The 23952-nt window shown below is 36.0% G+C and overlaps 1 protein-coding gene across 2 annotated transcripts; it reads right to left on the reverse strand.

Annotated features, from left to right (window-relative positions):
* Positions 1 to 631: 631 nt before the first annotated feature.
* LOC120092665 (ATP binding microtubule motor family protein) lies at positions 632 to 14107 on the reverse strand. Of its 2 annotated transcripts, none has more exons than XM_039050814.2 (18): positions 13713 to 14107; positions 12290 to 12455; positions 11578 to 11778; positions 11265 to 11457; positions 10957 to 11165; positions 10507 to 10757; positions 10337 to 10382; positions 2792 to 2869; positions 2626 to 2685; positions 2484 to 2537; positions 2328 to 2400; positions 2130 to 2237; positions 1750 to 2042; positions 1620 to 1666; positions 1406 to 1427; positions 1257 to 1325; positions 1041 to 1079; positions 632 to 953 (listed from the first exon to the last, which is right to left on the reverse strand). In XM_039050814.2, exons 1-18 carry the CDS (start codon positions 13886 to 13888, stop codon positions 906 to 908), a joined length of 2133 nt encoding a protein of 710 aa, XP_038906742.1. In that variant the 5' UTR covers positions 13889 to 14107; the 3' UTR covers positions 632 to 905. The 2 variants fall into 2 exon arrangements, with proteins under 2 accessions (XP_038906742.1, XP_090163914.1); XM_090307788.1 differs by having other exon boundaries at positions 10507 to 10790.
* Between the last annotated feature and the right edge of the window lie 9845 nt (positions 14108 to 23952).

The following is a 23952-nucleotide window of genomic DNA, read 5'->3' on the forward strand; positions in this document are numbered from 1 at the left end:
TGATAACTTATTAAGGGGTTGTGAGATGATATAGGATATGGGAAGTTATGATGTTTGGGGAGTTCTGATCGAGTATGAACGATCGGGTATATTCAAGCACTCAGTTGATATACGATACATGGAAGTAAAATGACGGTGAGATACGAAACATGTTCCAAAAATGGGCCCACAAACAATTAAAATAGATAGAATAATGGACCTCCAAACATTGGGATGATATAGGATGTGGGGACATACCATTTCATGTTAGACCCCCAAACAACACCCAAGAGTTTGATAAACATCATCAAATGTAATGGTATGAGTTCCGCAATATTACTTTTCATTCCCTAATTACGATTACATAGACATAATATTCCAATAGTATTAAGGAATGAGTATAATTAATTTGGAGAAGGATGTAGGTTGGGAGTGGACTTGTCAGTTTCATTATGCTTTCAATGAGTCTATGTAATTTCAAAAGATAAATTAGTTTCAATTAGACGTTCCTCTATAAATTTACTATTTAAAATAATTTTTAGTTTATTTTTAACTTTTATAAATAAATTAGTTTTCATTAAACCTTCCTATATAAATTTTAGAAACATAATTCACACTTTATTATTAATTGCATAGTAGTAATCAATTTCAATAAAAATTAACTTCAGCTCATTTTAAGATTTTTGATTTACCGAAAGTTAAAATTTAATATTCAAAAGTACAATACACCAAAAATGAAATGAAACTCAAATCACACGTATTGGAATGGTATTTTAATCTAAGCTCTGTATATTATATACCAAATTATACATACACACCAAATATAGACTCGTTATTTAGACATTCTTATTTCATGTGGAAAAATGATGATCTACAGAGTACAGTACAGTAATAAGAAAGAAGGATCCTTCAGTTCCCTTTGGCTCCTAATTAAACAATAGCTCACCAACTTCTTTTTTCAACAATCCTTTAATCTGTACACACCAATATAACAACCATAGTCAGTTCTTTTAGTACTTTTTTTTCTACTGCAATTGAACAAAAAGGAGAGGAGAAAATACCTGTTTTGCTGATAGGCCGATTTTCATTAAATCATCGAGCTGTTCGAATGAGGCACAAAAGAAAATCTCATGTGAGTTTGTGAATTAATGTTGAATTGTAGCATTGTTGATGTAATGTTATAAATATGTTTGATGATGACTTTGTTTATATAAAACAAAGATAAAGTATAAGAGGAGATAGCTATTAAATCTTGAAATTCATTTGGGTGTACTTACACTCTTAAAAGACTCAAACGATTTTTCACGAAGTTTAATAATTGAGGTTGCTCTCTTCTCTCCAATACCCTGGAGTGAAAGATTTTTTCTTAATTTGTATAAGGCAATAATTTTCAGAAGTCGAAAAGACAATTGTAAGACATACTTACATTCAATTGTTTCAATTCTTCCCTGTGAAGAGCAAATAATAGAAAAAGGAAAAAGAGTTTGTCAAATAGGAAATTGAACAAAACCACAAAATATTTGCAGCCTATTACACAGTCTTCCTAATATTGTAAGTTTAAGCAAAGGAATGTATGAGTTAGATGCATAGTTCTAATTGGAAGTGCATAGTACAGTAGATAACCAAAAAAATCAACTTACTTGCTAGCTGAGATAATAAACTTTAAAAGATCATCCATAAGTAATTTCTGAAGAACAAAAAGAAAAGAAGAGTCAATTATATTAAAGGGTCATGAGATCAACAAATTTACATAGCATTGTCGAATCTAACCTGCAAACCCGCGCTGCGCTTGCTTAATGTTTCCCAAGGAGTAGTTGGACTTGCAAAATCTTGTTCATCATAAACTTGCAAACTCCGTTCCATGGTTGGAGTCTTTGGTTCCATAACAACATCAGTAGAGATGAAGCCACATGGATCATCAAGATCAGGGATCTTTAAACACGTTGGTGTAGAAGAACTGATTAATCTCAACCTGTTTGATAACGCTTTTAACTGTGCACTAATTGGAGGAGATGAATCTTTATTGATCCCATAACTATTGTTTTCCTTGTCCAAATATGAGCCTTAAAACATAAACAAGAATTTTATATTAACTTTAAAGTATTTTATCAACAAAACCAACAAAGTTGATGATGATATTTGCAACCTACTTTGAACAACAGGCAAACTGGTGCTACTGGTCACGTCAGGTGTGCTTTCCATAGGAAGGTCATCAATACTGATCATTGAGTAATTGTTTCCCTCGTTGATGTTTTGACCTGTAATCGGTTAAAAATATATAATTTCCATACATCATATGGGTACACCCAACCTAATATACAATTCACTTTGATACAAAATTATCATACCATCTCCCGTGGCAGATAATACAGTCATGTTCTCATCAATTTTTTCAGGTTCCTGATTGCTATTAGAAACACCCTAGAGGTAAACAAGAAATAGATGTTTAAGATATGTATGTCAAGAGTTTTGTGTAATTTTAATGATATTGTCTACTAAACTACCTCTGACACAATGGTAGTTTCTACTGTACTGGAAATTTCTGCCGCCGACAATTCCTGAGAAATGCAAAATCGTCGTAAGTGGGGGGAACAATAAGATTTACGTGTTCTTGGCATGATCAAGCCTTCGAAAATATATACTTGCCTTTTCCAATGTAGAGGTAGATTCTTCTTTGGGCTTTATAGAAGATGGCAATGGATTCACCTATCAGGGTCACAGTATTAAATTCTTTGTGCATTAGATTGGAGGGAAGATGTTATACAAGAACAAAAAATATGGTTAGACATATAACTCAGTCACAGTTACCTACCTGGTCTACAACAGAAATAGGTCCTCCATTCTTCATAAGTACATGTCTAGAAGAAGATGCACTTGACAATTTAGTTTCCTAGAAAGAGTTCAAAATAAGGTACACGTCTCTAAAACAATCAGGAGGGGGCATGGAAGGAAAGTTAAAAAAAGATAGACATATGTTAAACAAACTTTCTATGATTCCACCAAATAGCTTATAGAATATCTCAATTTGAGTACATCCATCATCAAATACTTATCTCTTCATGCAAGTATTTTGGCACCAAACTAAAAGAAAAGTCCCAACCAGCCTTTGCAAAGAATTAAAATTAAAAACTAAACATCTTTCTGGATGCACAAACAAACTTATCAAATTTGGTTAGTGAATAAATTAAAGAAAGAATGCAAAAAAGAAAACTATGACCTCAACTGGCTGGCTGAATAGAACAACTTCAAATTCTTGAACTTATATAAAGAAACCAAAAGAATTTGAACAACTTCGGTTGATTCTGTTTCCAACGGTTGTTTTAGTTTAATAATGTATTGTAATAACAAGCATTCAGACAGTGACCAAAACACAAGTGTGAGCGCTTTACTTGGCATAAAAATGCTAGTAGCCTGGGAGGCAAGCCAAGCTAAAAACAGGTGCAACCTTCTATGGGCCCGTTTGGATTGACTTTCTAAGTGTTTATAATCACTCTTTTTGCACTTTGAAATACTTATTTAAACACTTCGAAAGTCAATCTAAACACGCCCTATTTATATAGTCCTTAACTTCTTTAAACAGTTTAATAGTCATTAACGTAGAGTTTGTAAGTCTAGTGAGTGAAAACTTGTGTTCCTCGATTGGTGAGTGATGAAAGTAAAAGAAGAAAGGAAAAAAGTACACACACTTGTTTACATGGAAAATCCTAGGACAGTGAAAAAAAACTATGATACGGAACACTTTTTAGGAATTTGATAATGCTGAATACAGGAGAGGCTACTAATATAAATAGACTAGTAAAATGCCCTTAGGGCTAAACCCTCCTACTATTTTCAACACTCCCCCTCAAGTTGGGGCATAAATGACAATAAGACCCAACTTGCTAACACAAAAATCAAAGTTTTGTCTGAATAACCCTTTTGTGAGGACATCTGCAACTTGTTGACTGGAAGGAATGTGTGGAATTCAGATGCTGCCACTGTCCAGTCTTTCTTTGATGAAGTGCGAAGTGTCTATCAATTTCCATGTGTTTTGTTCTGTCATACTGAACAGGGTTATTCGCGATGCTTATCGCTGCTTTATTGTCACAATAGAGTTTCATCGGGAGATCACTATCTTGATAGAGATCCGATAGGACTTTCTTCAACCATATTTCTTCACATATTCCTAGACTCATGGCCCTGTACTCTGCTTCGACGCTGATTACTAAAAGTGCAGTACCCAGACATTGATTTTCTGTCAACAACAGAACCTGCCCAGTCAGAATCGATGTACGCTTCAATGCACCGTTTGTCAGATTTCCTAAACATCAAACTCTTACTTCAAATATCTCAGGATGCATTCCACAGCCTTCATATGCTCTTCATAAAGTGCTTGCATAAATTGACTAACTACACTGACTACGTAGGATATGTCAGGTCTAGTATGGGATAGGTAAATTAATTTCCCAACAAGATATTGATATCTTTATCTTTCTTTATTGACTGAAACTCTGTTATCCAAAATCACTAAGTTTAGCGTTGAATTCCACAGAAGTATCAACGGGTTTACATCCAATGATATCTGTCTCTCTAAGTAAGTACGTTGAGAAATTGAAATCCCCTCTTTTGACCGAACTACTTCCATTATGAGAAAATACCTCAATTTCCCAAGGTCTTTAATTTCGAACTCCTCAGTCATTTTCTCTTTGAGCTTGATAATTTCTGTGGCATCATCACCAGACCGGACAATATCATCCACATAAACAATAAGAACCGCAATCTTTCCTGATACTGACCTTTTTGTGAACGAGTGTGATCTGAGTGCTCTTGATCATACCCTTGGGACATCACGAAGGTAATGAATCTATTGAACCAAGCTCTCGGAATAGGGACTTCCTTAGTCTATAGACTCGATGATTAAACTAACTCTCAAAACTCGAGGGAGGACTCATGTAAACTTCTTCTTCTAACTCACCATTAAGAAAAGCATATTTCATATCAAGTTGATGGAGAGGCCAGTCTTTGTTCGCAGCAACTGACAAAAGAACCCGGACGGTATTTAGCTTTGTCGCTAGAGAGAAAGTCTTTGAGTAGTCTATTCTGAAGGTCTAAGTAAAGCCTGTGGCAACCAACCTAGTCTTGTACCTATCAATTGTTCCATTAGACTTGTACTTTATGGTGAACACCCACTTGCATCCAACTATCTTGTGTCCTTTAAGAAGCGAGACTCGATCCCAAGTGTTGTTTTTCTTAAGGGCTCCCATTTCCTCCATAACCGCAGCATTCCGTTCAGGAATCTCCATTACCACATGTATACTACTTGGTATCGTTACTGCATCCAGGCTTGTAGTCAGAGCCTTGAACTCGGGGGACAAATTACCACTATAAGACAAGTAACTATGCATAAGGTACTTCATGCAAGATCTAGTACCTTTCCTCAAGGTGATAGGAAGACCGAGAGAAGCATCATGAGTTTTTATCTCATCTGACCCTCCATCACATTCAGTATTCCGCTTAAGAGTTTCATTGTCTGAGGAATCTTTCACACATTCATCCTTCCTTGTAAATAGTATCACTTTTTGGAGTTGTTTCCTCAAAACTATTATTTTCAATTGCAACTCCATCACACAAGGTGTCCTTGGTACAATTGTAGGTACTGTCAAAGATTTCTTCATTCTCACCCACATTACACATACCATTCTCAGAACAGCATCAATATCATTAGCGGTAGGGATACAAGTACCTAGAACTGATGTTGGGTCTGACTTATGGACCAGAGCCGGAGAAGCAACAAGTGACTCTATTTCCTTCTTGAGATTCTTCCTACAGTATGTTATCTATGGAACTTGTTTGGTAGGGAGGACAGTCTCAGATTCAGGTGGTAAATCCAATGAAATTGGTGATGTATACCAATTAGTCATACACCCGTATGGACAAAGACAAAGACAACACAGCCATACACCCGAAAAGACAACACAGCCATACACCCGGAAAGGGACATCAGGAATATGGCAGGTGGTTTGGTACGACTCTTTGAAACACTCGAGAGGAGTGAAATTTTAGGACACGAGAAGGAATGCGATTAATCAGATGGGCTGTAGTTAGGACGGGAGGGAGGTAAACAACATGAGGGAACGAGCAACTTCAACAAGGTGACGATTTCTCCGTTCAGCCACCCCATTTTCCCATTTTGTTGAGGGGTGTATGTACAAGAACTTTGATGAACAATAATTCCCTTAGATGCTAAACATTCCTGAAAAGGATTGTTGAAGAACTCATGCCCGATATCACTCCGAAGGATGACAATTATCGTGTTGAACTAGGTTTTCATAGTGGTATTAAACTGTTGGAACACCGATGATACCTCTGACAGTAAGGAGGAAGACCCAGGTAAGCCGAGTGTGATCATCAAGGTCACGAACCATCGTTTGCCAGTAGAGGTGGTGATAGGTGAAGGACCCCAAACATCACTATGGATAAGAGTGAAAGGTTTGGACGGCTTGTAAGGCTGAGAATAAAACGAGACACGATGTTGTTTAGCCCAAACACACATCACAAGTCAAAGAAGGGACATTAACATTATAAAACAAATGAGGAAATAAATATTTCATATATTAACTGGGATGCCCAAGGCCTTATCATGTAGTCTTTTTCAGAAGTAGAATAACAAGAAGAAATCAAACTAGTCCTTAATCATGTTGGGCAATGCCAATCGTCGTCCCCAAGCTCAGGTCCTGAAATAAAACAGTATTAGGTGAGAAAGCGACTTGACAACCCAGATCTCTCATAATCTAGGAAGCACAGATACTTCTAATTGTGCAGAGAATTGGTATCAAATACGGATATGTCCAGATACGTGGTAGATACGTGTCTGATACGTGATTTCAGTATCTGATTTTTTATTATTATTATTATTTTTAATTTTCAGATACGCGTATCTGCTTTCAGGGATACGTGGGTCAATTTTTATTTTTTTTTTCAAATTTAAGCCCAACCACTTAAAAAGCCTAACCCACAACCCATTTTATTTTAGTGCATGTTTAGGAGTGATTTTAAAATCATCAAAAATCACTTTTTTCGTTTTTAAAATCACTCGAAAACATACTTTTAATTACTCAAAACTAATTTAGTTTTCAATTTTACACTTTTAAATGCAATTTTCATATCGTCAAAATTAGTTTTGAATGATTTAACATGTTTCACGGTGATTTTGAAAATAACAAAAGTGATTTCAACCATTTTAAAATCACTTCCAAACATAAAAGTCCACTTAAATTGAGCAATCCAAAACAAAATCATGATTCACACTCCCTTCATCCTCAACTTCATTCTTCAATCTTCATCTTCTATTTTTTTCCTGCCGTCTACTCTAGTCGCTCAACAATCACTCGACGTTACTGGATTGTTTTTCAAGTTTTCACTCTCTTCTTGAATCTACTTTAATCTAACTTAAAATAAGTATTATAACAATTAATTAGACATTATATATATATAACGTATCTTTAACGTATCCGTATCTTAGTTTTTTAGAAATTAATGTAACGTTGTAGCGTATCGTATCCGTATCATGTATCCGTATATGTGTCTGTGCTTCTTAACTCGTAATCTTACTAATGACAATAAGTTATTAAGAAATTTTTGGAACATGTAGCACGTCCTGTAAAGTTAAACCCTCGAACGGGGAGAGATGCCCCTTCCCTACAACAGGAGCAAAGGACCTATCTGCAATCCTGATTATTTCATTACCAACACTTGGACAATACAAAATAAATTGGTCAGATGAGTTGGTTAAGTGATCCGTAGCTCCCGAATCTAGAATCCACGGCTTGTTACCATTTACAATAATAAGACAAAAAGATTGAATCGTACCTGACTGGGCAATGGCACCGACACCAACCGCACCAGGATCATTCTGATTATTCACCTGAGTTTGGAGCTGAGAACCACCATTTGTTGACTCACTAACAAGAGTTCGTCCAGAACTTGACTTATCATGTGACTGACGTCGTCTACCATTTGGTGGTCTACCATGCAACTTCCAACACTGATCTTTGGTATGCCAAGGCTTCTTGCAGTGTTCACACACTGGAGGAGGCTTACTGTTTTGTTTGTCACTATCGGGTCCGGATGATTTAACATTAAACACAGCGGAATCTGTTCGAGAGATCAAAAGATTATTCATGGTATTGGATCTGTCTTTCTCAATACGAACCTCAGAACAGACTTCCATGAGAGAGGGTATTGGTCACTGTCCTAATATCCGACTACATACCGTATCGAATTTAGGATTCAAGCCTACAAGAAAATCATAAACCCCATCTGTTTCCTCAATTTTTGAGTACTGTACTCCACCAAAAGGACAATCCCAAACAACCTCACAACACAGGTCCATCTCCTACCAGAGAGTAAAGCCAGCTTGTTGAAGTACGATGTCACATCCATCGTTCCCTGTTTATATTCATGGACTTGTTTACGTAGAGTAAAGTCGAAAGGCATTTTGTCTCTTGGAATATAACTTCTGAACTGCATCCCAGATTATCCCAAGCAGTCGCAGCATACAACGGGGTTTGCCTATCTGGGGTTCCATGCTATTCACCAACACAGATCGGAGTAACGAGTCCTCTCCCTTCCAGATACATTCTTGAGGATCACTAGGCCTAGGTTTCGGTATCTCACCCGTTAAATACCCGAATTTATGAAGTCCCTCAAGGGCCATCTTGATAGATTTGAGACCACGAGAAATAGTTGAGACCACGAGAAATAGTTCTGACCATTCAATTTTTCTCCAATAATAAAACCTGCAGAATTTCTCATTGATCCAGACAATAAATTTGCTATGGGTAAAAGTAGGGAAAGAAGTTACCAGATTTTCTAAATACATCAGTAAGTTGGAAGAGAGATCTGGTGGACCGGAATTGACTGGATATTTGTGGTTGTCCCAAGTAAGGATGGCAAAATTCCTCGCGGGGTCGGGTCCCCGGAATCCCCGGTTTGACCGGGGATGGGGGTCAAACCGGGGATTTAAATCGAGTCCTCGATCGGGGATGGGGGGATCCCCGCCCCGTCACCAACCCCGAACCCGATCCCCATCCCTGACCTGATTTTTTTTAATTGTTAATCTATATAATAATAATAATAATAATATATTATTGAAACAATATGTTTCAATTTTTTTTTTCTTTTTTAATTTAAAAAATCTAATATAATAAATTTAACTTTTATTAATCTATAATTAAAAAAAAAACATGTAATGTTTAATTTAAGCAACTATATGTAACAATAGTACTAATTTTCTATATAAAATTTACAAGTTCAATATAAATATTAAATTTAATTAATTTTAAATAATAAAAATAATAAAATAAAAAGCAGGGATTTTCCCCACAGGGACTTGAATCCCCGAATGGGGATTCCCCGACCTCAACACCTGAACTCCCCAAAATGGGGAATGGGGTGGGATGGGGATTAAAAATCCCCATGGGGACGGGGATGGGGAGTGCATCCCTACCCCGGCCCGGCGCTGTTGCCATTCCTAGTCCCAAGGGCTGCCCCTAGTGCTGCGATCTGTTGTTGAAGTTGGGTGAATTGTTGCTGGACCTCTGTTGGAGATAGATTTGTGGGACCTGTAGTGCCCTGAGCCCCTGAAACAGAGTGCATACAATCGGTGGTAGTAGGCTGACAGGTTGCTGTCCGAGATAGTGCGGCAATGGCTCCCCAACTTCAAACTCACTCACCATCGGGACAGATTGCTGGTTGAAGCTGCTGGACGACGACTCCCCAATTTCAAACCCACTCACAATTGTTGTCGGCTAATGGCGATAGTGACTCTCCTGATTGGTTTTTCTCAATGGTGGCTAGGGTTTCATCTTCACACTCTAATACCATGATGAAAGTAAAAGAAGAAAGGAAGAAAGTAGCACACACTTGTACGTGGAAAACTCTAGAACAGGAAGAAAAAACCACAATATATAACACTTTTTATTAATTTGATAATGCTGAATACGGGAGAGGCTACTCATATAAATAAACTAGTAGGAAACCCTAGGGCAAGGATAAATTACTAAAATGCCCTTAGGGCTAAACCCTCTATTTTCAACCATGAGTTATAAACTAAATTGGATCCTACGCATAAGCATACCAAATCAGTGTAGTTATTAGACAAATTTTGCTCAATATAGTGATTTATCTTTGAGAGGTTCGGTTCTCGAACCACCATATTAATTAAGGTTTCAAAATTTACCCTATGAAATCTACTTCAAGTTTCCTCAATACATATTGTATCCAATAACATAATATCAACCGTAAAATCACTCTTCAAAAGAGATGATAAGTTACGATATGATAGTATAATATCTTAGCAACAAAAGAAGATAGATACCTTGTCCAGTTTTCCCAAATAACTTGTTGCATCATCAAACAACTTCCTTCAAAATGGGGATAAAAAGAAGATATACAAATTAGTAAACATTCATATATCCATATGAAATATCCAGTCAGGTAAGTGTATGATTAAACTTTAATTTGTATATATTACTCTTCATTTTATACCTTCCTTTCGTTGTAGAGGAGGTTGTACTAACACTAGCCTTCTTTTCAGAAAAAGAAGTTCCGGAGATAGTCCGGTTCTTTGTGGTTGTAGAAACACTCTTAGGTATCTGGCTTTTAAGTGATGAATGCACCACGGAATTAGTTGAACTCTTCATTTTCCTAATGACACTTGAAGCAACCCGCTTAGTTACTTGGCAAGATCTAGCCGCTAAGTTAGCCATGTAGATGGAGTCTTGGCAAAATGATGAATTCTGTAATAGAAAAAGTAATTGCGGAAGCAAAGACTGTCATGAAGAATGCATTAAAAAGGACGGTCATGAAGAACTAAAGCCAAACTAAGGGCATGTTTGGATTAACTTTCTAAGTGTTTAAATAAGTGTTCCTAAGTGCAAAAAATAAATGTTTATGAACACTTAGAAAGTCAATCCAAACGGGCCCTAAACCCCATACCAAGCAACTAATCATCAAAATCCTGCTTTGCGCTCCTCCCAAGGAATCTTGTAGGATGCGTGTAAGCTTACTTTCTCGATATGGCACATGATTATCATTTGAATTCAAGGCAGAAGCAACATTAAGCAAGGCATATATGGACTTGTTAATTTTACTATTTTCGACAAGGCTCATGCCATCGGTACTTCTCCTTCTCGCATCTTCATAACCTAATGTAGGAGCAACAAGATGAGAAAGTAAACAAGTATAAAATGTAATTGAAGTACTTTTTCCTATAATTATTTGACAGGTATCATAAATTTAATTACCAGCCATGTCAACAAAATTCATCTTGGAAACAAAACGAGTATCTGAAGCAGACTCATTGGTAGATGACATATGCACTATCAAGCCCCTGTGCCTTCTGGGAGGGGGTTCATTTGTATTCTTTTGCCCTTGTTTATGTGAACTAGAACCAACAAAATATAGTCCATAGAAGTCTGATAGAGATTTCACTGGAATCTGAACAACAATTAAGACATGGTCAATTAGAAAATTTGAACAAACAAGACAAAAAATACTTATGGCAAAATGAATAAGCTTCAAAATTTTGGACATAAAAGCAAAAGCAGAGTAACTTACCCGCGAAAGTCCCTTAAGTTGTATTTTCCCCTGACCATTATCCAACACCAAAACTGTTGGTCGTTTTGGATCCAATAAATCATAGACATAGTCCATATAAACTTCATAGTACGATATGAAAATTGATTTCCCTTTTTCTTTGGCCATTGAAAGTAATTCATTAATGGATAATGATGCCAAACCTGGTTTCTCAATAGTACCCTGCAAAATGGATGATCTGATTAATTTAAAAGATGAAGATAACAAAATCTAATAGAGGAAAGAAATCAAATAAATAAATAAAGTGGCATAAGCCAAAGAGTTCTAGTTTTAATTAAAAATGTCTAACCTTCATCCAATTGAAGGAGTTGGTATTTATACAACTTAGATGCCAATAAAACTGTCTGCTAGTTTTAGTAAGCCAACTAACTACCTTCCCAACAAAGTTTGGATTGACTAGAGACAAAAATGTTTTTCAAAAAAGTCATTTTTATTTCAACTCTTTTGATAAAAATTGTTTAAAATACACTTTAAAAGTGTTTCAAAAACTATTTTGAGTGATTGTCAAATAATTCAACTTTTTCTAAAATGGCTTATTTTCAAATTTAAACACTTGAAAAGTTAAACTAAACACACCTTAATTAACAAACTTAAATTACTAAATAGTAGTAGCCTACATCATAATGCAAGCCAAAGAATTAGAGAAAATAGAGAAACATTATCAAAATTGCACCTGAATTATAGAAGTTTTCCCAGTGCCTCTTGCACCATATGCAATAACTGTTGCATGATGACCATCGAAGACTCCAGGAAGCAAAGATTTCACCTCTCTTGCAAATATGCTTTCAGTGTCTTCATTTTGCTCATAGCAATAATCTACTTCATAAGTCTCCTTACGACTGCAAAATGAAAGAATCGTTTTCATCACCAAGTGACATACTTTTAGTTCAACAAAATTAGATGCAGGAAGGATCAAGTAACTTTGCATTCAACAGTTGGAATTAAATCCTTTAGGCCCCCATTTGGTAACTATTTAGTTTTTTTATTTTTTGGTTTTTGAAAATTAAGCCTACAAACACCTCTTACACCCCTAAATTTCTTACTTTATTATCTACTTTCTATCAACTATTTTTAAACCAAGCTAAAATTTGAAAACTAAAAAAAGTAGCTTTTAAAAACTTTTTTTTTATTTTTAGAATTTGGTTAAGAATTCTACTATTATGCTTAAGAAAGATGCAATCCATTGTAAGAAAATGAGGGGAAATAGACTTAATTTTAAAAAACCAAAACTAGAAAACGAAATAATTACCAAACGAGGCCTTAGTTTTTTTTTTTTTTCCTTTTAAAAGAGGGATTTTTTATTGCTAAGTATGCCAAAACATTGATATTGGCAGCTAGAACTCCACCGACCAATCAAATTGTTAAGAATGAGGACGAAACTAAAGAATAATTGTTGGGCTTCCAAATAATGAAAATAATCCAAAAGAGAGTGAGGAAAAGTGCTGTAATCTGTGAACCTCAAGCGGCCACATTGCAGATAAGAGATAAATTAAGTACACCTTCTTACTCTCAATCACTTTCAATCGGTGATGTTTTAAGAAAAATGAAATATCTCTCTAATGGCGATATTCACAGAGAAAGGAAGAAATTTGCATGCGATTTTAGAGAAGGTTGAAATAAGAAGAAGGAGAAGAACACAAAGGTTTAATATGGTTCGGCCCAATGATTCCTACATCCACGGGAAGGAGGCTCCAATCTTGAAGAAAAATTGCTCTCACTTTTCTGTTTTATGACACTCTTCCTCTCTAAATTTATAAATCACCTTTATATACTAGGTTGATTTAGTTATATAATAAGAATTAGTTAGTAAATAAAGGTTGATTTCATTTACTTAAAATAATCATGAAAAATAACATCAATTTCCAAGAAACCACAATTCGAATAATTCCCTATTCTCAATTAGATTTTTTCTACTTCTCCATACTTCCACAATCGATTCCGACTATCGTCAAAGACAGAATCCATAAAAACTATATATATATATATATATATATATATAACTAACTAATCCATAATTCACAAACCGTAAAGTGAAGATAGCATAAATTTAATCTATTTTACGAGGATCGCCAGCAAAGATGCATAGAAAGAATTACCTCAGTGGTTGATCTCCAAAAGAAATGGTTACAGAGTCGGACGCTTCTCCATCAGGCTTCTTCACAGATATCCACGACGTCGTAGATCCTCCATCTAGTTCCTGATCAGGTAAGCTTTTGATCTTAACGACCGCCCTCACTTTTCGCCCCGGATTGACTTTTGAAGATGAATCCATTGAAATTAGGGTTATGGAAGCTTGAAATTTTGAGAAGAAGGTGAATTCAGATGGGAATTGAATTCTGGAAGAAGTAGAGAGCCGTTAGAAGAAAGTGAATTGAGAGAGAGTAAACGATTGAATTTGGGTGTGTTGGGTGTATTTGTGAAACGAGAAGGAAAGAGCCGTTAGTAGTTTCGAATTTTGATTTCACGCTCCTTCGAAATCGATAAGCGGATCGGGTAGGGTCATGGAAATGGGCCTTATTCGGGCCAATGAAATATATTTCTTTTTTTTTTTTTTTTTTAATTTTGCCGTTTTTTAGGATAATGTTAACTTCTTTTCCATTTGGAGATTCTTAAATAAATATATAATAATTTAAAAGGTATTATAAATATTATATAAATAGATGTTCCATACTTAATGTCTTAAAATTCATGTGTCAATCTTCATATTATCCACGTGCTTTGTAGTTTCATGTTTAGTGTCCATATAAGACCACATCCTAATTGCCACATTGCCTATAAATAGTGTCATTTGGTGGATCATGAAAAAACACATATTGGTGAGTTAATTCACTTCAAAATTTTACTCAAATTTTCATATTAACCAACTTTTATAATTTTAGTTTATTACTATATTATGTTATATTTATTTATTAATTATTATGTTTATATATTATTATATTATATTTTCTCCATATCAGTTTTCCCATTGTGCTCCGTTGGGTTTCTCAATTTCACAACACGTTATCAGCACGAGCTCTTGTCGCTTCCCTCACTAAAGGTAGGTCGTTTTTTTCTCTCTCTTTATTATAATTAATAAATTAAAATTTTACATATTTAGTACATATTAAATTTCTAATATAAATACAATGTTTTGTATTAATGTTGCCATAACAAACCTTACGAAATTAGAATTTGCAGCCTTTGATATTAATAACAATAATTATTTGTCATGGGTGCTCGATGCCGAAATCCACCTGGATGCTATGAACTTGGGAGAAACAATTATTGAAGGAAATACGACATCTAGTCAAGAAAAAGAAAAAAACTATGATTTTTCTTCGTCATCATCTCCATGAATGATTGAAAATGGAGCAGCTTACTATAAAGGAACCCGTATCTTGTGGAAAATTTTGAAAGCAATGTATGATCATAAAAAAATAGTTATTCTTTCTAAAACTCATTATGAGTTGATGCATTTAAGGTGAAGGATCGAATCCCCTAACGAAGCGTTGTGAATGCCTTGCACCCGCAATTCGATTTTTACATAAACAAATCCAGTATACTAAAATAAAATATAAACATGTAATATAGCATGCTTTAGGGAAAAATATTAAAATCATTCTTACCTTTGTAGATTTCAAAGCTTCACGAACAATCCTCTCGAAGTTCCAACGAACGGCTCCTCCAACGATCTTGATCATGAACTATTTCTTGAACAATTTCGAACACTACCATAAGAGTAACCTCATTATTTTCTAGGATTTCAATAGAGGGATAGGTGGTATCCAACTATTGGGAGAAGAAGAGGAGAAAAAGATTTTAGAGAGTAGAGAGGATTCTCTTTGTAGCTTAAAGAAAATTTTACATAATAGCACTTGTGTATTGTGTATATCAATGTCTCCCAAAGGGGCCATAGGGAAGTTTTTATATAAAGAATGGTCAAGCATTTTTCCTAATCTTTTTCCTATTTCCCTTTTCCACAATTAATTAATTAATTAATTAACACTTGTTATTTAATTAATTAGCCTAATTAATTAAATAACACTTTTTTAAATTAATTTATCACAATTAAATAACACTTATTTAATTTAATTTGCACATTAATAAAATAACTATTTATACATTAAATCCAATTTAATGTGTATATATTTAATTATCATAAACATCGTATGTATATGTGCAATACTTCTCTATTAATTATTTTTTTGTGAATCTAATTTATTTGAATGAATTAATTAAATCTTATTCAAATATTACTTTCAAATTTAATTTTAATTATAAATCATATCCATAATTAACTATATATTAATCACAATAACATATGGTTTCCTCAAATTATTTGAACAATTTAAATAATCCCTCTCAAATATCCTCTAGTGAGCTAACAAGGGAATCTTGTGGACATGTAGATTAGAAACTCCAACGATATGAGATCAATTGACTAAACTCATTAACCAAGTTGATTAATATTCGTTAATTGTGGGTACACTCCACTAAAGACCCACAACTGCATTCTTCTCATTACAGATATATTTCTATGTCCATGGAGATCAATAACGGAAAGTTAGTCCTTCACGAGTGTTCGTAACTCCAACTGGATCAAATTACCATTTTACCCTTGGGTTACCACTGATCCCTTAAGTACCAGTGCTCCTCTAATGAACAACTTGTTTATGGTCCAATCAATAAACAGAAACCCCTCTTGGGCCAATGAGAGGGTAGGGCCCTTTGTCCAAGTTTCGGAGACACCACTTAAGGAAACACTCATATACTTACTCTTAAGGCGGGAATGAGTGAATTTCATCTTGTATTATTATGTTCCTTAGCTCTCACTCAGTCTTGTCCCCCCAAAATGGTAGGCATATTGGGTTGACAAACTAACCATCCTCACCCATACAAATCAAAGAATAATCCATCATGAATAGGAGTTCATAATATATCAGGATTAAGACTAAGTTTCCTAGGTCATCTTATTGAAATAGGAACCTAACTAGTTAACGATGTTACATCTAGTAGTTACTATTTTGCGATTCAGTCTTATGTAAACTCATTGTATAGGATACCCCCACTCGCATGTCAACTATACGAACGCGTTGGATCACTACGTTTGTATCAAATATAAAGTGAGTCGTATCCATAGTGTTACAAGAATAAAGTACCCAGCCTTATCCCTATACTATAGACCCTTCAAGCGATATCTTGAACATTGATTCCTATATGTCTCCACTTAAAACTCAAAACTCATAAGGCAGTCTTGGATGTTAGTATATTGGATTTAGGGTTATTAAGACAAAATAGACAGACAACACAAACAATAACATTTATTGAATTAACATCTATAACTATTTATTGATGACGATCACTTAATAATATTTACTATCTACGAGTTTTATGACATAAAACACAACAAAATCCCACTTGAACTAAAACTCTAGTTAATAGGTTGTACGTGATATTAGATGGATGTGGGAGCATCAAATCCATTTCTATATCCAAAAGAGGGGATCATTGTATTATATATTATATCATATTAAAAACAATAATTATAAAGACCCACAATCGAGGTATTTAAGCTGGTGGACCTGTAGATCAGAAGCTCCAACGATATAAGATTAATTGGTTAAACGGATTAACCAAGTTAATCAATATTTGTTAATTGTGGGTACACTCCACTAAAGATCCACAGCTGCATTCTTCTCACTACAGATATATTTCTATGTCCACAGATATAGACCAATAAAAGCAAGTTAGTTTTTCACGAGTGTTTATAACTCCAACTAGGTCAAATTACTATTTTACTCTTGGGTTACCTCTGATTCCTTAAATACTAGTTCTCCTCCAATAAACAGAAACCTCTCTCAGACCAATGAGAGGGTAGGGTCCTTTGTTCAAGTTTCGGAGACAGAACTTAAGGAAACACTCATCTACTTACTCTTAAGGCGGGAAGGAGTGAATTCCATCTTGTATTATTATGTTCCCAGCTCCCTACTCGGTCTTGTCCCCCAAAATGGTAAGCATATTGGGTCGACGAACTGACCATCCTCACCTATACAAATCAAAAGATAATCCATCGCGAATAGGAGTTCATAATATACTTAGGATTAAGACTAAGTTTCCTAGGTCATCCTATTGGAATAGGAACTTAACTAGTTAACAGTGTTACATCTAGTGGTTACTATTTTGCGATCTAGTCTTATGCAAAATCATTGTATAAGATAACCTAACTCGCATGTCAACTACCCAAATACATTGGATCATTGCGTTTGTATCAAATACAAAGTGGGTTGTATCCATAGTGTTACCAGAATAAGGTACCGAACTTTATCCCTGTACTATAGACTCTTCAGGCTGTATCTTGAACATTGATGCCCATATGTCTCCATTTACAACTCAAGACTCATAAAACAGCCTTGGATGTTAGTTTATTGGATTTAGGATTATTAAGACTAAAAGAAATCAAACACGAGGATTTTCATAAGCAGCGGAATGGATCGTTCCAAATTCCATTCAAATTGAACACAAAACAATTACAATCCAAACGAAAACTAACAGGTCAAGCAAAAAACAAAACGATGGTACAAGGGATAGATGATGCATACCTTTGAAGAACCATTCTTCACGAATCCATCGATTAATCTACAAGCGTCCAAGAACAACACACTCGAATGCAATGACCGGTACAGCCAATGAACACGAACATAATGAACGACCAACAGCTCCTTGAACCCAATCGAGTCTCACTTGATCCACGAACTGAGTGAAGACATCACCATAATGGTTAACTTGGTATTCTCGGTGTGAGAATCCAGAAGTTTTGGGCTCTATCTGATCTTAGCTTGAGGAAGAGACTAGAGGACTACGATCGAGTAGACGATCGAGCAAATGGGGATAAGCAACTAGTCTATCATATAGACAATGTGCTTGATCGTTTAGTAAACGACAACCTATCGTATAGACTTAACCACTCAATCATTTAGCTACGATCAGCTGATGAACTATCGTATAGTCAAAGGTAAGTGATCGCTTACTGATCATGTAGTCTCTCAATGCTATCGCTTAGTGAAACTCTTTCACTTGATAACTTGTCCGTGAGTTCTTTCCGAATAAGGCAACTCTCTAATTTTAGGAAAACATTTTTCTTTTTTATCTCACGGTTACCATAAAAATACCATTAACCTCCCACTCAATCGGTTATTAGAGAAAAAGAATTAATTATCTTATAATTAACTTATTATAAATAAATATGATAACCAACTTACCATATTATATTTATAACCTATAGTTTTAATATTTCATCTCATGAAACATACAAACCATAGTTCTTTTTCTATTTTATGGTACTTAATATAAATCATATTTACATTAATTCCTCCATTTGATGCCGCTGTCTCTTAGACCCAGACTCTCCAGATGACCCTCGAACACTTTAGCCATAAGGGCCTTTTTAAACGGATCAGCAACGTTGTGCTCTGACGCGATCTTCGTGACTATCACATCACCGTGATGCACAATCTCCCTGATCAAATGATACTTCCATTCTATATGCTTGCCTCTACGATGACTCTGATGTTCCTTTGAATTTTTCATAGCCCCACTATTATCACAATAGAGAGTGATCGACAAAGACATATTTGGAATAACTTCCAAATCTGTAAGGAACTTCCTAAGCCAAACAACCTCCTTAGCAGCTTCACAAGTGGCTACGTATTCGTCTTCCATAGTGAAGTCTGTGATGCATCCTTGCTTGATGCTTCGTCAAACTACAGCCTCTCCATTCAGAGTGAACACTGACCCTGATGTCGATTTTCAAGAATCTCTATTAGTCTGAAAGTTAGAGTCTGTGTATCTGATGCGTTATTTTATGATGTGGAATTATGGATGAAATGCGATGATGAAAATACATTGAGCACTCAAGTTTTCTTAGTGGAATCCAAGTGTAAACCCCACTGAGTTTCCTGGTAAGTCTAGGGTCGAACTCAGGGACTTGGGAAAACAGGTTGCGGTGGTAATTTTTAGGAAAACCTTACAGCAACCAATAACTCAAATAGTTATTGGTTTGTTTGTTGCGGCAATGAAAATAAACAAATGTGGCGGAGTTCGAAAAGAGTTGATAAAATGGAAGATGCGATTAGTATGCAGTGAACGGGTTGAGAAGGGTTTCGACTAACACTTCCTAGGATGCGTTCCTGCTATGTGATCATGCAACACACATACAATAGTAAACCATCTCTCGATGTGAATGCTACGACTTCTAATGTTAGAACGCATGCAATATATGCGATAAGTCTATAGGACCTACACATAAGCCTCTATTCTTATTTATGCGATGACAAAATGACACACACACAAATAAGGCGACCACATAATATCATTCCTATCTCTAGGATGCATACGATGCAGGATGGCAAACAGAGCTTATCTCTAAGTCCTTATCTCCTGTTTATGCAGTTCTAATCTTTCTCTCTCGAGTCTTAGGTTCTTTCTTTAGACTCTCTCTCGAGTAGGTCTAAAGGGATGTTTGGCACAACATAAAACAAGACAATCGCAAGCAATGAAAATCCTAGGTCATGTTAGCTTAGTTATTCTCAACCCGTTCGACTAGTTTAGCTACTCATGCATGCTAAGAGAGTGAACAAATATAGAATAAGAACTTCCATTGTATAAATATAAAGATGAAGTACAAAATAACAATGTAAGAAGAGAATAAAGAGCCTGGTAGCAATGTCTTGCTTCCCAGACTTTTACATTGTCTTTCTACTCTTGTTCAAAAGATAATCTCGCTCTCGCGAGAGTCGACCTGCTCTCTGCTTTTACACCTCTAGGTTCTCTCTCGAGTTGCTCTTAGCGATCTTCTGGCATCTCTACTCTTCCCTTGCTTCGCCTTAAAAATAAAAGAAAACTATGAACACAGCTAAAGCTCCTAAATCGGTGAACAGGTGAACTTGTTAACTCCTTTTCTGAAGGATGCCTTCAGTATTTATAGAGCTTCCGAGGTGAAAGGCGGCTTCTCTTTTATGATTACACAGATGGGATGGCTTTAATTCTCTGATTGATGCACCGAATATTTGTTACCGAAAAGCTGAGTGTACTTGTTATCGTTAGCGGCTTGTCAGCTTAATTCGGATTCGACCGTTATCAGCTTTTTGTCCCAACGTGTTTAATTATGCCATTCACCCAGATACGCCCACCAATTTGCGCCGGCTCTATGCAGCAATCCTTCTTGAGCAGATGTTTGCGAGCACAAATCACTGGAAAGCCTTGCGGTAACGCTGTGCTCGTCTGTTGATTTCTTGTGATTGCGCTTTTCACCTTGTGTCAACACATATTCTGCATAAAAATACAAAAGTCAACTGTTTCTATGCGATGAACGCATGCGACCGCAATGTTATGAATTTAATGCTTTTTTGGATGCAATCTAACATATTTTATTAGCGCAAGCTAACATTGTTTAAGAACTTAGCACTGTAATAACGTGCATTTCTACCCGTTATCACACCCCCAAATTTAAATAATGCTTGTCCTCAAGCATAAGCTAAAGATTTTCTTTAGCGAGTCGACCGCAAATCTCTTTTCCTAGATTTCTCAAGGATACTTCATTCAAATCCTATACACCAAAATTCCTTAAGTCTTATTCAAATCTCCTCTAAAAATATTTCTAAGACCTAGGGACTGCAAGTTTAACTTTCAAAAGGACTTTATTAAATTCCAGAACATGGCATGATTTATTTCATAAAGAAAACTTTTCCACCGGGGTATCAATTGATTTTTATCCTTGTATATTTCTTGACATTATTATTATTTTTTACCTTGCGCTGATCCAAGTGCCTTGCCTTCATTTTGGCTTACCCCCACATATGTCATATAGACATCCAACCACGAGCAATGCACTATTTCTTAGATTAAACTCATACCTACTTGGCAGCGGAGTTGCGGTCATTTATTTATGCGTTGATCCTGGCGATTTACTTTCGTTTTGGCTTGCCCCCACGTGTGTCATGCGGACATCCAACTACAGGTAAGTGCCCTTTACAACTTAACTCTTATCAACATGGGTTTCCCCATTGCATTGACAGTGGAGTTGTTATTCTCAAATTTTTTCTCTTTTCTTTCTTTTTTTTTTTTCCAAAATAGCAAGGTCGAAAATAAATACCTCACCCCAAATTTAAAATGTGGCAATGAGATTGAAGGAAGTCATGCGATGTTCTTAGGAAGCTTCGTAAAGAGAGTTTGAAAGAAAGCTAGCAGACCCTTACTTCGAGAAATATTTCATGAGGTGACTATCTTAAAATTAAGTTGACTCTAGTATATACGAAAGGAATAGAAGTATGTTTTTCATCATTGAAATCATAATTGGCAAAGAAACAACATACGACGACTTACTAAATTTATCAATATTAAATGATTGCGGTAATCAAAGAGGATGTGGTGATAGAACTTTTAAAACTAAAATGCGATGCGATAGTGCAAAATTTGAAATAAAGTTAAGGAAGAATACAACCCCCAAATTTGCGTTGTCGTCCGCATTGTGTGTAGATGCATCCTTCTTTGCGACGATCTATCTTCTTTGGATTGCGGTGACGGAATAAGATAAGTTGCTTTTTCGTGTAACACCTCCGCAATCCTGCGCCTCGATCGTTTGCAAGAAATACAGTGAGAGGGTCAAATAATTTTAAACAAAACAAAATTCTTTTACCGCAATTTTTTTAAAAAAATAAGAAGTTAGATACATAAATGATAATAACAAAAAAGAAAAAAAAGATAAAAGTTCATGAAGTATTGATTTAGGAAAAAGGATATTCAAAAGAGTTGCGTCCCTGATGAGGTTGAGTCATATATTAACTTAGGTACCGCTTATTTCAAGTTGGGGTTTTCACGTCCACGGTGGATTTTCCCTCTTTTCTTTGTCCTCTTGAATCTTTACTGCCTTAATCCGGAGCTTTCCCCCATGAATGTTGATTACAATCTCCCTCTTGCACACATTAATTTGAGCGCGACCGGTCGAAAGGAGTGATCGCCCCAATATGATGGGCGCATCTTCGTTCGCTTTATAATCTAAAATGAGGAAGTCTGCCGGCAAGATGAATTTATCGATTGAGATTGCGACATTTTTCAACTCTCCTTCAGGGTGTATTCGAGATCTGTCTATGAGCAGGAGAGTTTCCTTTGTGGGCGTGAGTGTGCCAACATTCAATTATTTGAAGATTGATAGCGACATTATGTTTATACTTGCCCCAAGATCACATAGTGCTTGGCCACTGTAGACCCCCCCAATGGAGCATGGTATCGTGATGATTCCTGGGTCGCACATTTTTTGTGGGATCATAGCATTTTGCGCTGCAGCCACTATTGTGATCTTGTCTTCATCGTTTTGTTTCTCTTTCAATCTTTGCGTAGTTGATGGTGGTTGGACTTCTTCTGTCTCAAGATCTAGAGGCTTGAGGGTGGACGCAACTTCAGGGTTTATTTTCTTAGGCTTTTCCAAATTATAGGTCAACGAGTCCTCGGTTGTCACCGCATTCAAATTGGTCACGATGGGTTGCTCCTTTTCTTCTGCAGTCATTTTGTCGCTTAGCACGGAGACTGCTAAGCATTGTTCCTTCCCGGTACCCCCAGCATTGCGAGGAAGCTCAGTTGAGCTTTGCAGCGCTCCTTGCAGTCTATTTTTCAGCTCACCTGCAATTTTTTCCATCTGAATTTTGAGGTTTCGGATGGATGTTGCTTGATTCTGAAGCACTGATTCGTTTTTCTCAATGTATTGCTTCAACAAGCTCTCTAAGGATGAAGATTGCGGTGTTTGCGAGCTACTAGCATGACTATGTGTTGGACCGTTGTTTTGCAAGAAAATTCTGGGTGGCCTTCCTTTTTACGCCACTGGTTGGAAGTTTTGTTGTTGATTTTTCAACGCAAAATTTGGGTGGTTTCTCCACCCGGGGTTTTATGTATCATAGTAGGGATTAGTTTTCATGAAGCATACCGACTACGGGTTTTCTGGGCATTCTTCCATCAAATGCGCATCTCCGCAAATGACAACAACTTGCAGTCGTTTGAGCAATTGCATTGACCTACCCTTTCTTTGCTCCCGTGCCGTTAATTGCGATGCTTTGTATCAAACTCATCATCACAGTCATCTGACTTTACAAGGATGCGATGGCCCCGTTGTTTGCATCATTATCTTTTATTCTTAATCTCTGATCGCTTTCCTGCCAATCCTTGTGATTTTTGGAAATGCAATCAAGTATACTCTTTGCCTCTTCATATGTTTTGTCAAGCAGATCACCAGTTGCTGCCGCATTGGCAGCGATCTGCGAAGAGGGATTCAATCCTTGGTAAAAAATCTCCATTTACAGACAGTTTGGT

This window comes from Benincasa hispida, chromosome 12, assembly GCF_027475165.1.
Source record: "Benincasa hispida cultivar pf3 chromosome 12, pf3_genome.v1.1, whole genome shotgun sequence".
NCBI lineage: Eukaryota > Viridiplantae > Streptophyta > Magnoliopsida > Cucurbitales > Cucurbitaceae > Benincasa > Benincasa hispida.

What these genes read in the sequence shown, in the direction of transcription:
- LOC120092665 (XM_090307788.1), bottom strand. Translation starts at nt 13,888, where the DNA reads ATGGATTCATCTTCAAAAGTCAATCCGGGGCGAAAAGTGAGGGCGGTC. An exon ending in CTATTTCTGTTGTAGACCAG is followed by an intron (nt 2,686 to 2,791) that starts GTAGGTAACTGT and finishes TGACCCTGATAG; the next exon opens with GTGAATCCATTGCCATCTTC. An exon ending in CAGTTTGCCTGTTGTTCAAA is followed by an intron (nt 2,043 to 2,129) that starts GTAGGTTGCAAA and finishes TTATGTTTTAAG; the next exon opens with GCTCATATTTGGACAAGGAA.